The sequence below is a fragment of the Choloepus didactylus genome, chromosome 7 (genome assembly GCF_015220235.1).
Source record: "Choloepus didactylus isolate mChoDid1 chromosome 7, mChoDid1.pri, whole genome shotgun sequence".
NCBI classification, from domain to species: Eukaryota; Metazoa; Chordata; class Mammalia; order Pilosa; family Megalonychidae; genus Choloepus; species Choloepus didactylus.
The window spans coordinates 81994399-82006497 of record NC_051313.1 but is presented as its reverse complement, the minus strand read 5'-3'; the positions used below and the strand labels follow the sequence as shown (position 1 = coordinate 82006497).

The window sequence follows — 12099 nt, the reverse complement described above, 5'->3', positions numbered from 1 at the left end:
TGCCAGGCACTATTCTAGGTTTTTTACTCATATTCTTGATACTGCTATTCAGGAGGGCTAATGGAAAACTCAGCTGTACAAAGGCAGATGACCAGAATGATCAGACTTTTAAGTCATGCTACACAGTTACTTGTTGGGAAAACTGAGAAGGCGTACTCTGGCAAAGATTGAAGATGGCATGATAGCTGTTCCAAATAGTTACTGGGGGTATTCAAACAGCTGTGTCCATACTGAAGCAATTCCTTCATTTGATGGGAAATTAACTAAACTTTTAAGTTTTTTTAAACTTGAAGATACTAAGATTTTTAGTATCCATATATATCATCTTCATCACCATCATCTACTTTTTCTTCATTGAAAAAGGTAGGCTTGGGGAGACAAAATATTAGTGCTAATTCCCTTCTGGAAGTATAGAAAGAATTCCCCAAGAGAGAAATTATCCATTCACTTCTCACCATTGCTAAGAGAGATATTCACTAGGAAATTGTTGTTCAACTTGAATCCTTCTCAGTATTGATTGTTTTATAATTGTATTACCAAAATTCAGTCTCAACTTTACCTTTTTGGAAAGGATTGTCTATTTATTTTTGCCTTTATCAGCAAGAGGTCAACCTTAATATATATCATTGGGCCAGGTGGTGATCAAAAGCTTCTCAAATACAGTAGAATATGTTCAGGTGTTTTATCTGGGATCCGTGTTTCTTGAGAAGTATGAACCAGTGGCTCGGACGTGAGTACACGATGACAGTGAGCACCATCAGAAGAATCAGAGTGGATAATCCATCTGTAGGCAGCAGAGAAGCGCGTCTGTGTTATGTGGTGGAACTACCCAGAGCCCAATATGACAAATTAATGAGTTACTATGTTGGGGGTATCTAGGGGAAAATGAGGATATATTGCAGAATGGTCCTAGGAGGGTGGGCTGAGAAAGACACTGGATTGAAGATTACAATGTACCTGGAAAAATCAGGCTATGCGTGTGTACGTGTGCGTTTGTATCAAAATTATCTAAAAAATTAGAATGTTGTAGCTGTGAACATTTGAGTAGGAAATGAGAAAGACATGGTGGCAGGGCAAAAAAATGCATCCAGAGGGTGTTGGATCCTGCTGTTCAGAACATTGTGGGTGCTAAAATAGTATTAATGCTTGATGATGAAGATGGTAGCGAGGATGATGTTGATTAATACAACCCAGGGAAAAAACAGGGTTGGGGAGAATGACATAGACGAGGGACCTGGAGAGGAAGGATGACTCACGGGTGAGGGGTACCTGGGGATAGAGCGATGTAGTGTGCACGCTGGCGAGCGTGGAGGGAGCGGCTGGGGCACGCGTGGCGCGGACCTGGGGAGTGGGCGGGTGAGTGCCCGTGGGCGGAGCGGCTCCGGGGCTGAGTGGTTGGCAGTTATGCCTGCGAGAGCAGCAGCATCACCCGGGGACGAAACATCGGAGACTCCGCCTAACTGACACCCAAACTCGCCCTCTCCCTCCCGCAGCGCCAAACTGGAGGCTGCCGAGCCTGGGAGCAGCATTGGCGGCGCCGGCGGCCGCCCCAGCCCCAGCCCCAGCCCCAGCCCCAGCTCCAGCCCCGCCCCCGCCCCGCGCGCCCAGCCTGAGACGCCCGGATCGGCGGAGCCTGGCGCGAGCCCTCGCCCCCTCGCCGCGCCCGCCGCGCCTCCGCCTGCCCGCCCCCGCCGGCCGAGGCTGAGCTCCGGGAGGCGGCCGGGTGGCCCCGAGTCTCGCTAGGGCGACCAAAACAAAGGCAGCATCCGGGGCTGGGTGGACGCAAACAACCATGAAAGACTGGGTTCTCTCTCTCTCCGGGTCTGCTGCTGCTGCCGCCTCTGCTCCTCCTCCTCCTGCCGCCGCCAGGAGGGCTCCGCTGTGAGGGGGAAGCAGGGGCGCAGCTGCTGGGCGTGAATCCGAAAGGTGAGAGGGAGAGAGCAAGAGGAGGGGGCGGGCAGGCCACGAAAATGTCCTCGGCCGTGGGGCCCCGCGGTCCTCGCCCACCCACGGTGCCTCCCCCCATGCAAGAGCTGCCGGACCTGAGCCACCTGACCGAGGAGGAGAGGAACATTATCATGGCAGTGATGGACCGGCAGAAGGAAGAAGAGGAAAAAGAAGAAGCCATGCTCAAGTAAGCCACCCCCAGCCGCGCCATCCGTGCTTCCATCCGTCCATTCACCACTCACTCACTCACCCAATCCTCCCGGCAGAGTGTGGGGGAGGGGCGGGGGAGGGTGTTGGGTGCGGGCGGAGGCGCCCGTCTTGGGGCCAGGGGCGCTGGGCTTGAGCAGGGAGAAGGTTAGAGGGACCTGAGGAAGGAGGGGATGCCATAGAGCCGGAAGAAGATGGCTTGAAATTGGGTGCAGAGGAAGATTGGGTGGACAGGGACCATCCTGGTGTTGGGATGTGCAAAGCTGAGAGAGAGGAACTGATCCCACCCAAGTGGAAGGGCCCTGGGCTGAGAGCAGGTTAGAGGGCAGAGGATGAGTAGAAGAAAAGGGGAAGTGGGATGAAGAGATATTAAGAACAGCTCTGCTTCTCTTGTTGGAGTTGTTTAGCGGGTTGGGATTACCCCAGTCAAGGATGCCAATATTTATATAATAAAAACGCCTATTTTTAGTGTTCATTTTGGTACTCATTCATCTGGCAAATCAAGGTTGGGTCTTTTTTGGGCAGTTGCCATCTTTGTAAACTGCCTTCCCAGCTTTTCTTCAACCTTCTGTTTGCATCTTTTACACAGAATACCTGTGTAAAAACAAATTTTCTAACCCCTATATACTGCCATTGGCAATGCAAAGTTTGTAATAATGGGAGAAGCTGGTGAGGACTCTGGCCTGAATAAAATAGAGGTTCCTCTTTACTGGTTTTCCAGAGACCTCTGAGGCCTGCTCAGTTCCTGGTGGAAGCAGTACTATAGGGGATTGAATATTTGCAGCCTCCCCTTATTTAGAGTCCATCAACCCTTCTAGGGATCTCTTTCCGGTGCCCCATTTTCCTGGGGTTAAGGAGGGGATGGAGCTCGTTGCTGGTGGTGCAAGAGTGTGTGACTGCTGCTTGCCTCCGCTTCAGACAAAACTGCTTACAAGGTACTGGCATAGAGAGTGGGCTTTCCTTGTTCTTTCCTATCGATAGTGGAGTGGAGCTGATGGGGATTTCAACCTTGCCTCTCCTTGGTAGGCCTTCATATATTCAGGAAAGTTTTCACCTTTGGAGGGGGATGGGGAGGGATTTAGAGACCCTGCCTGGCTGGGACTAATTCCTTGGTATCCTGATCTTAGGCCAGAAGGTGTATCTGGGGACAGGGCATTGGTATAAAGAGCCCAGAGGAACCTGTTGCATCTGGAGTTAGCTGATAGCAAAGAAGGGACAGGGAGGGAACGGGTGACACCCAGGTGCAGAGCACACCCAGCCCGGCCTCTCCCCCACCTCTAAGATTACCTCCTGAAGAGAAGATGTTGCCACGGAAGGTTTCTTCTGCTTCCCCTCAGTGCAGCAATGCCTCACAGGAAAGGAATCGAGGGAGGCTTCATTCACAGACTGATGGGTCCTCGACCAGTATAACTGCCACCAAGATGGGGGAGGAGGATATTGAGGAAGAGATGGGGGTGGCGGGTCACAGAAAAAAATAGTGGAAAGCCCGTCGTTCCTGCCCTTACATTGTAGACTCAGAAAGGGGCTATTAACTCAGAAGGCTGAGGTGGTCTGGTTCTATTAAGAGCAGCAGGTTTCTGAATTCCCTCCTCCTTCTCATGCAAAACCAAATACTATAAGCCTGCCGGCTTTGAGGGAGGCAGAACCTTGATGATCCGATGCCTGTCCCTAGAGGAACAATGACGTCCCTGGTGCTGCAGGCTTCCCCTCTTCTGAGGTTGGAAGTAATGGATGGTGTCTGATGGTGCTGCTGTTTGTCTGTCTAGTTGTCAGTCTGTCTGTCTTCACTGGTTGCAGCTTTTACCACCTGTCCTGAACACTTTTCTGCTGGTCAGCATTTATAGGTTTGCTTCTGTTCCTTTTGGTGTTTGCTGCAGACAGCAGGTGAATGGAGGCCTCCAGCAGCCACTGGAAAATGTCAGCTGCTGCTTGACAGTGTCTAGATAGGAAGGAAAAGGCATGGTGCAAACAGTGGCCATCACAACTCTTCATTGGCTGTTTCGGGGATGGTGGAGAGCGAGTGATTTTAAGTGGGATAGGGTGAGTTTTAGGACAGAATCTCAAATCTGCTAATTGCCTAAGGAGAACAATTAGAAGATTGTAAGGGCTTATGTGGACAAATAAAAAAATTAGGAGCACCATCCAACTGCTCATGTCTAAAACATCTTTTCCGCTGCTGTTCCTTGTGACTGCTTTCCACTTGCTTGTAAATACTGTTCCTTTATTGTAAGGATTCATAAAATATTGTAGTATGTGATGCTATTATACAACAGCCCTCTATAATCCCAGCCTCTGCATCAACTTTGTCAAGCCTTTGCTAATGTCTTGGCCCTTTGAGCAGTGGCAGATTGGTGGATATTTTAGAATCCCAGTTTGCTGCCTTGTGGGCATGCGGTATTGCCTGCCATTAGTAGAGCAGTGCTGTACTTTTAGTCAGAGGGCATTTTATCCCCTAAAATCTGGGACCATGAGGGCTATTCAAATGGCACATGTATGTGGGGACTTAATAGTGCGTATCATAGTTGGTAGACTTTTCTAAACTTTGCTTAAAAATAGGTTTGAATATGCATGCTTTTCACAGGGCTTTAAAATATTTGGTAAATCGAATAGACACTTTGCAGTAGTACTTGCTCCATCATGTCACATATCTGAAAAATTACTTTCACAAGAGGCCCTACAAAATGAAAGTTCTGGTAACAGAGCAATTAGACTTTAAATTCACTTGTGTCAGCACTGCAGGGCCATCACTTTGGGCTAACTGCTGTGTATGGTCTCTCTTTACAATATATAAAACTGAAAAGATAGAAAACTGGTGGGTGAAAATGCCAAAGTAGTATTACAAAACATTTAATTAAAAATATATCTGTATAGTTTCATCAGCCTTGAATGTAAATTATTACTTGAATTATCTTTGGATAATGTCTTTAAATACATGTCTGTGGGAAAAAACAGGCTTTCATCTCAAGATTTTAGGAAAATTTTCTTCAAAATAAAAAGTACTTTATCATAAAAAAGAATACATTTTGTTGGCAAAGTACACCAATTTTAAATACCTTTGCCATATAACTAGAAATATTTGACTTCTACAAATTATTTTTAATGATTGATTTAGCTGTCTGCAAATAAGAGGTGTTTTCTTAATCTCAGTAAGTTTTTCAGTGTATGTGTATGTATGTGTGTTCTGGAGGCTTTTCTAAACCTAGCTTCTTCAATGAATACTCCTTAAAGTAACGGTCACCAAACATCATGAACCAATATATTACATGGGTTGAAAATTGCATTATCTAGGACCTAATTCAGAGCTCTTGTTATATCTAAAATCTTATTCCTTTGTTATTAAAGCTTCATAGAGAAAGGAGCTACAGAATAGTAAGAGAAGAGAAAAAAATAGAGTTGAAAGGATGGTTTGAGCATGGGAGCTGAGAACCATATTTGATTAATAAAATAATTAACACTTCTAGAGCATTTACTTCATCCCAGCCATTTTTCTAAGACATTATTTAATTTATTGTTAAATAGTTGAACTGTGATCATGTTTTACACACACACACACACACACACACACACACACACTTATATAAGTATGTATATCTCATTTGGTTTTCACAATAGGTAAGTCAGGTACTCTAATCCTCAAAATCTCATCTTACACTTGGAGAGTTCCAGTAATTTCCTATACAGACTCACATAATGTGGCCCAACCAGAACTCAAACTTAGACCTTCTAAGTCCAAGCATCTTCCCACATACTACACTGTCTTTCTACCAAAAAGAAGCTTCTGTTTCATCTACATTTTCCTTAAGTGAATTTCTGGTCCTTCCTCATTTTCAGAGAAGTGGTTTGGAAAGAGGTTAGGCCAATTCAGAGAATCAGCTGCTGACTATAGAACGGTCCAGAGCTTCACAGACACTCATTAATTAATACAGCATTCTGTGGACTGAGGGAAAGGGAATTGTCCAGTTCAAAGTAATAAAAAGCTTCATGGTGTAGTGGAAAGACCACTAACTTTGGAGTCAGGCATTTCTGGGTTCTAATTCTAATTCTGCCATGCACTATATATGTAAACATGAGCAAGAAAATTCGATTGGTGTTGTATGATCTTTCATTTTTCCTCTGAATCCTACAACCCATGATGTCAATTAATTTGTAAGGATATTGACTTCGGACTTCTCATGCTCGTCGTAACAGTAAACCTAGCACTTACTTTTCATCATTTGTAGTAGCCACTTCCCACATAAGAGAGGAGACAAAAAGTAGGATGAGTAGGTAAACTCCTATAACTCCAGCTTATCATCCCCCCAACCAAGAATAGTATTATGGCCTAAAATTTATCCTTAAGGCTCAATCTGAGAGACCCCATTTAACAACTGAGAAGAGAAAGCAAAATAGACTGGGGAAACAGGGAAGGGGTGAGCATAGAGTTCCCACCTGTACAGGTATCATATTTTCATTAGGGTTTGCAGAGATTTTCAAGCCTATGTTCAAAACTACTCTGTCATTTTGCTGAGTCAGGGATAGGTAAGAAGGGAAAGGAAAAAGTAGGTAGTGAGGAGAGAGAGGGGATAAACATGAACAGGTGTCTGCCTATTCTGAGATGCTGTATAAAGTAGAAAAGACTGGGGGAGAAAACTTACTTTTTCATTCAGGATCTAGTACTCTTCACACCATTAATGGATAGGGTCAAACTAAGGGAAAGTTAACCCTGGACTCCACTGGAATTTTCCACTTTCAACACAATTTCTCTTAGTTAATGTGCATACCCAAAACTGAGTTCTCAAATGCTCATGGAGGAAATGTAGAAAAAGCAAGCCTGAAAAATGAAAGATGTCGTGAGTTATCAGGAGGATATGAGCCATAACCAATAGTTCACATTTTTTTCAACCATGTTTGACTTTTTTTTAATGTATATGCATTCCTTCTTAACCCTAAGTGAGGGAGATATCATTTAAATGAATAGATTTGTTAAGTTAGAAGTAGCTTATAGAAACCAGTGTGTGGGCTATATATATATATATATATATATGCTACAGCTGACTTGAATAATAAAAATACAACACCTTGGAGTGGTTTTGCTTAACTTGTTGAATGGAGAAAACTGTTTGTATCAAACCTGTGCAGTGAGCTTCCTGGAAAGATAGTAAATATAAATTCCTGAAATAATATTATTTTCCCACACTTATAATAAGCAGATAAATGAGATGGCTGAACCATGGATTATAAATAATGTCTATTGACTTGCATTTCATTTATCTTTATTTACTTTTTATATTTTTAAACAGCTTTTTACATTTGGTTCCATAATATAAGTTGGATGTCTTACAGATAAGTAAAGGTTGGCCCCCAGTTAAAGTAAATGTACCTGAGGACATGGCACTTAGAATAATAGAATCCACAATCCATGCAAATTGACTTTAAATCATTATTCTTTTCAATCTTTTAAAAAGTCCATCAAACTTCCGATGTTATGGTTTGTTTCCCTCATCTATTGGGAAATGAGACTAATGTTCATTGAGTGCCTACTGGGCAGGAGGCATTGGGCTGGGTATTTTGTATATGTTACTCTGTTCTATGTTCTCTTCCTGAGGAATAGTCTATCCTGCCAGTTTTCTATTATTTTTCTAATATTAGTGAAATCCCTAGAAGTAGGTAGGCACTTTCCCAATGCTTTGCTCATGGTCTTTGATCCTGGTTTTCAGAGAGCAAAACTTACATGGAACAAGAAAAGAACTTTGACTGGTTAGTGGGATTATTTTACCCTTTTCCAGGTACTCCTGTTTTTGCTCTCCGTTTTGGACCACATGTAACTCACTAACTCTGGAATGTGCCTGGGACTTTTCTGATCTACCTGCTCTTTTGCACACACTGTTCCCTAATGTATTAACATTTTTCCACCATTCTCCTCTACCACCAGGTTACCTCTTCTCCCTACTATTTTTCTGAAATTTTATTTATTAGGTAGCATATTTCCAACAAAGTATCATATGATATTAAATTTGAACAACACGATCGTTGTTAGAGTTCTATTTGGATAGAATAAAGGGAGAGTCCTCTGCTTACTGCCCAATTTTGGCTTCGTTCCTATGAGTTTAAAACTGTCATGGTAGAAAGAGTGGTGGACTTGATTCTGGTCTTTAACATTATCTCTTTCTATGGGTGTGAACATAAACAAGTAAGTTAATTCATCTGAGCCTCAGTTTCTTTGTGTGCAAAGTGGAATTTATAACGCCTGCCCTTCAAACCTAAGAGGCTTTAGCAAGGGAGTGGAGACACCTTTAAACTGCAAATCGATGTACCAAAGATAGAGGCCATTATTAACTTTACTTTTTAAAACATAGAAGAATCTCAAGATCATCTGTTTTTTGGTTATCACAGCTATTAAGTGTCCTTTGGAGATGAGAGCTTGTATAAGGGTCTGTCATCATGTCACGCTAGCAGTGCACTGTGGCCAGGGCTGTAACTACCAGTGTGAAAATGTGCTTTTCCTTGGCAAGGGGTTTAAGGAGAAATAGGAGTCCAGGACTTGGTCTGAGTTTATATTTACATTCTTTATGTTCTTCCTGCTTTCTCATTATATAGCCTACAATTCATACTAACACGAAAAGCAATGTGGGAAAAACAATAAAGTTTGAAATAAGCTAAAGGTAACCTGGTTTCAAAATGAGGAGAGAGACTAACTTTAGGTTGATTTCCTCATCATTTAATAGAAAAAAATTGGAGAAGCAGGCTGATGATTTTTAGTGTCACTGGATTTAATAAATTATTTGTTTTCAGAGTTAGCTGAGTAAAGGGCCATATACTTGTCAAGTAGTTATTTATCTTTCATGTCAGTTTACTATTCAGTGATGTAATAGTTTGTATGTGTTAAGACTTTTTAAAGTTTCTGTAGTGGATGGTGTAGGTTTTCTGCATGTATATTCTGACACTCTTACATCAGTCTTATGTACACTTAATTTCATCTAGGCCTGTTTTCTGTGAATTGTGAGCGGGGGCCATACTGCAGAATTGACTTTAGATTTTCCTACCTCTGTTGCTATCTTGTGAAAACTTCCCATCCACTTAAATGTCTATTTAAATACAAAAGGGAGTTATTTAAAAGGAAGGTGACCATATGTGTTGGTTTGCCCGGGATAGTACTTGTTTATGCTTATTTTCTTAGTGTAATTGTGGATAGTACTTCTTTCTCTCAATTCTGTTTTTCAGTCTGGACAATAAATTATTTAGTCTTCCCCTTTATTAGTCTTGCTTCCCTTATCCCAAATTTTTCATTTAAAACTTCATAAAACCAAACAGTTAACAGTCATGAAGCATATCCTATTGATAAATATTACAAGCAACTTACAGATCTTGAAAATCATTATTTGGTAAATGTAATGATTTCACTGAGAATGAGCTGTTACCTTTTATGGAGTTATCGGTGGAAGGCAATCTCTTACAGAAAAGTTGTATTTAAAATTTCTGAAAAATTTTCAGATAATAGTACCTATGAATTGCAACTGCAATGTGCAGGACTCTAAAAATCTTCCTTTGGGCTTTGCAGAAGAGCAAACTGGTTTAGAGAAGACATCTTTATGTGAGAATACATTTAAATAGATTTTAGAACGTACTATTTTGATAATTCCTCTGAAGTTTATATAGTAAAATAAGTTAATGGTATAGAAGGTAATTTCAGGCAATCTATAAGTAATTAATGCACTTAATTGGAATATTATCTATTTTAAAGAAGCACAGTGAACCAAATGGAATCTTTAGGTAATGTAGGAGATAATATCTTACTAATGATTTACATATTATTTAGTATATTTTTGTATTCTCTGTCATTATAATGGGTAATTATTGTCAGGAAGATGCTATTATATTTACATAGTGAAGGTATGTGAATTGCAAACCAATTAAGTTATCTGTACTCCATATAAATGTCTTATACTATTTAATTTCTTTTAATAGATTCTCATGCATAATATACATATTCACAAGTGGAAACTAGTCTAGTAATAGTTACTGATGGAGTTTCCTATCTGTGTTTGCTGGGCTTTGTGTTGTCAATGTACATTTCTATGCTCAAAACATTGTTAACAAATACAATGATAAACTATTAGGGTGGCTGGCTGTTTTCTGTTCAATTTATGTGGTTTACATTTTGGGAAAAATAGGCAGGTGGTATATGAAATATCTAAGGAATGTGTAAATCAGTTTATCAGCTTTCTTTAAATGTAAGGCCATATATCTCCAAATTTAGAAGTTCTAGCCAGGTCAAAAAGATACTTTTTTGAAAACAGAAGTGAAGTAACCAAGTGGCTTTCCTTTTATATTTCACATAGCTTAGGGGATTTATTTTCTTGTCTGTCACCGTATTGTAATATATTGGAGCTTAAGTCTTCTTTCCTAACACATTTTTTTTTCCTGGGGAAAAAATGGGTATATTTTGCATCCTGGTATTTGAAATAAAGAGATATTGAAGTGAGCTGGCTCATTTATTTTTGGATATTAAGAGCAAAAATTGTGAAGAGACTCAATTTTGATATTCTTCATGATCATCGTGACAATTTTCAGAACAACATAATTTGGAAAAATAAAATATAGTAAAATCTTTTTATAATTAAGTTGGATATTTCAGTTGACAGATATATATGTACCATAGACCAAATCGAGTTACGTAATATATAGCAACCTGCAGTTAAACTTGGTGTTAGTTTGAAAAAGATTATGGTCTGACCCTTGTTCCAGACACAGGCTTTAGAAAGAGATTTCACCATATTTAGAGCTTTGAGGTCTAAGCCATAATAGTCACTGCACAGTGGAACTAAGACTGATTATCAGCCAAGTGGTTTTCTAGCTCCTGCTTGTCATATATGCAGCATAGTTAAAGGCTCTAGGATGCCCATGTACAATAAAAAACATAGTCCCAAGCCAAAAGAAGCACATACCTTTACTTGCTAAGGTAGTGCATGTTCTGCAAAAGATGAGACATGTACTTTGGGAAGACCAAATACTTGAAATACAAAATAGTCCATATTTTCATGTCAGAATGAGTGGTGATTATAATAAGAGCTGAGGGACTTTTTTTGAAGTTCTCTCTTGCCTTCACTTCTATGATTCTATTTCCTCCTGATGTGCCTTCTCATGTTCTAGATATCCCTATTCATCCTTCTCTTGGCTGTGTGATATTGGCCTTCTTGTGAGTCCTATTCTCCTCCTTCTATTCCATTTTATATGCACTTTCTGGTTGATCTCAAACACACTCATGTTTTCAGCCACAATTATACATCAGAAAATCCCAAATGTATATTACTACATTAGACTATTCTACCAAATTGTGTATTCATGTACCTAACAACCTGTTAAATGCCTCTACCTCGTTGCCCTACAGACACTGCAAACTTAATGTGACCCAACTTGAATTTCTTGACTTTCTCCCTAAACTTGCTGCTCCTTCTGTGCTCCCTGTCTTTGTGAATGGCATCACCATTGCAATTCCTCATCAATCCCTTATCAAGTCCAACAGATTCGATCTTAGAATCCTTTGAATTTCTCCCATATTTTTCACTTGCTATTACCTTGATGGAGGCTCTCATTACTACTCACCTGGATGCCTGTAATAGTCTCTTAATTTACTTCCCTGCCAGTGATCAGACCTCCCTCCATCTCATCTCCACACTGCCATCAGAGTAATCTTTCTAAAATTCAGCTGATCTTGTTCCTTCAATGAAACACCATTCCTTTCAGAGTAAAGTTTAAACTTCATAATCTGGGCCCTACTTGCTCTTTCCTTCAACCAGTCCGTGCACACCTCACTGCTATGGCCTTACTGAACTAGTTTCGAAGGTGTTGTTGCTGCTTCACAACTTGGTGACTTCACTCCTGTTTTTTTCCGCATCAGGAATTTCCTTTTTAATCTAATTAATATTTCCCTAGTCTTTTAAATTAGCTCAAGTGACACCTTATCTG

General features: G+C 40.8%; 1 protein-coding gene across 44 annotated transcripts in view; it reads left to right on the top strand.

Annotated features, from left to right (window-relative positions):
• Window positions 1–1597: 1597 nt before the first annotated feature.
• RIMS1 (regulating synaptic membrane exocytosis 1) overlaps window positions 1598–12099 on the top strand; it is a 567640-nt gene continuing 557138 nt past the window's right edge. For 43 of the 44 annotated variants that reach the window (XR_005217800.1, XM_037842364.1, XM_037842314.1 and 40 more), the window contains exon 1: window positions 1598–2134. Coding sequence is in view for 42 of the 44 variants with exons in the window: in XM_037842364.1 (XP_037698292.1) it covers window positions 1971–2134 (164 nt within the window). In the remaining 2 variants the exon portion in view is untranslated. The remainder of the gene's footprint in view (window positions 2135–12099) is intronic. The other variant, XM_037842330.1, reaches the window with a different exon arrangement.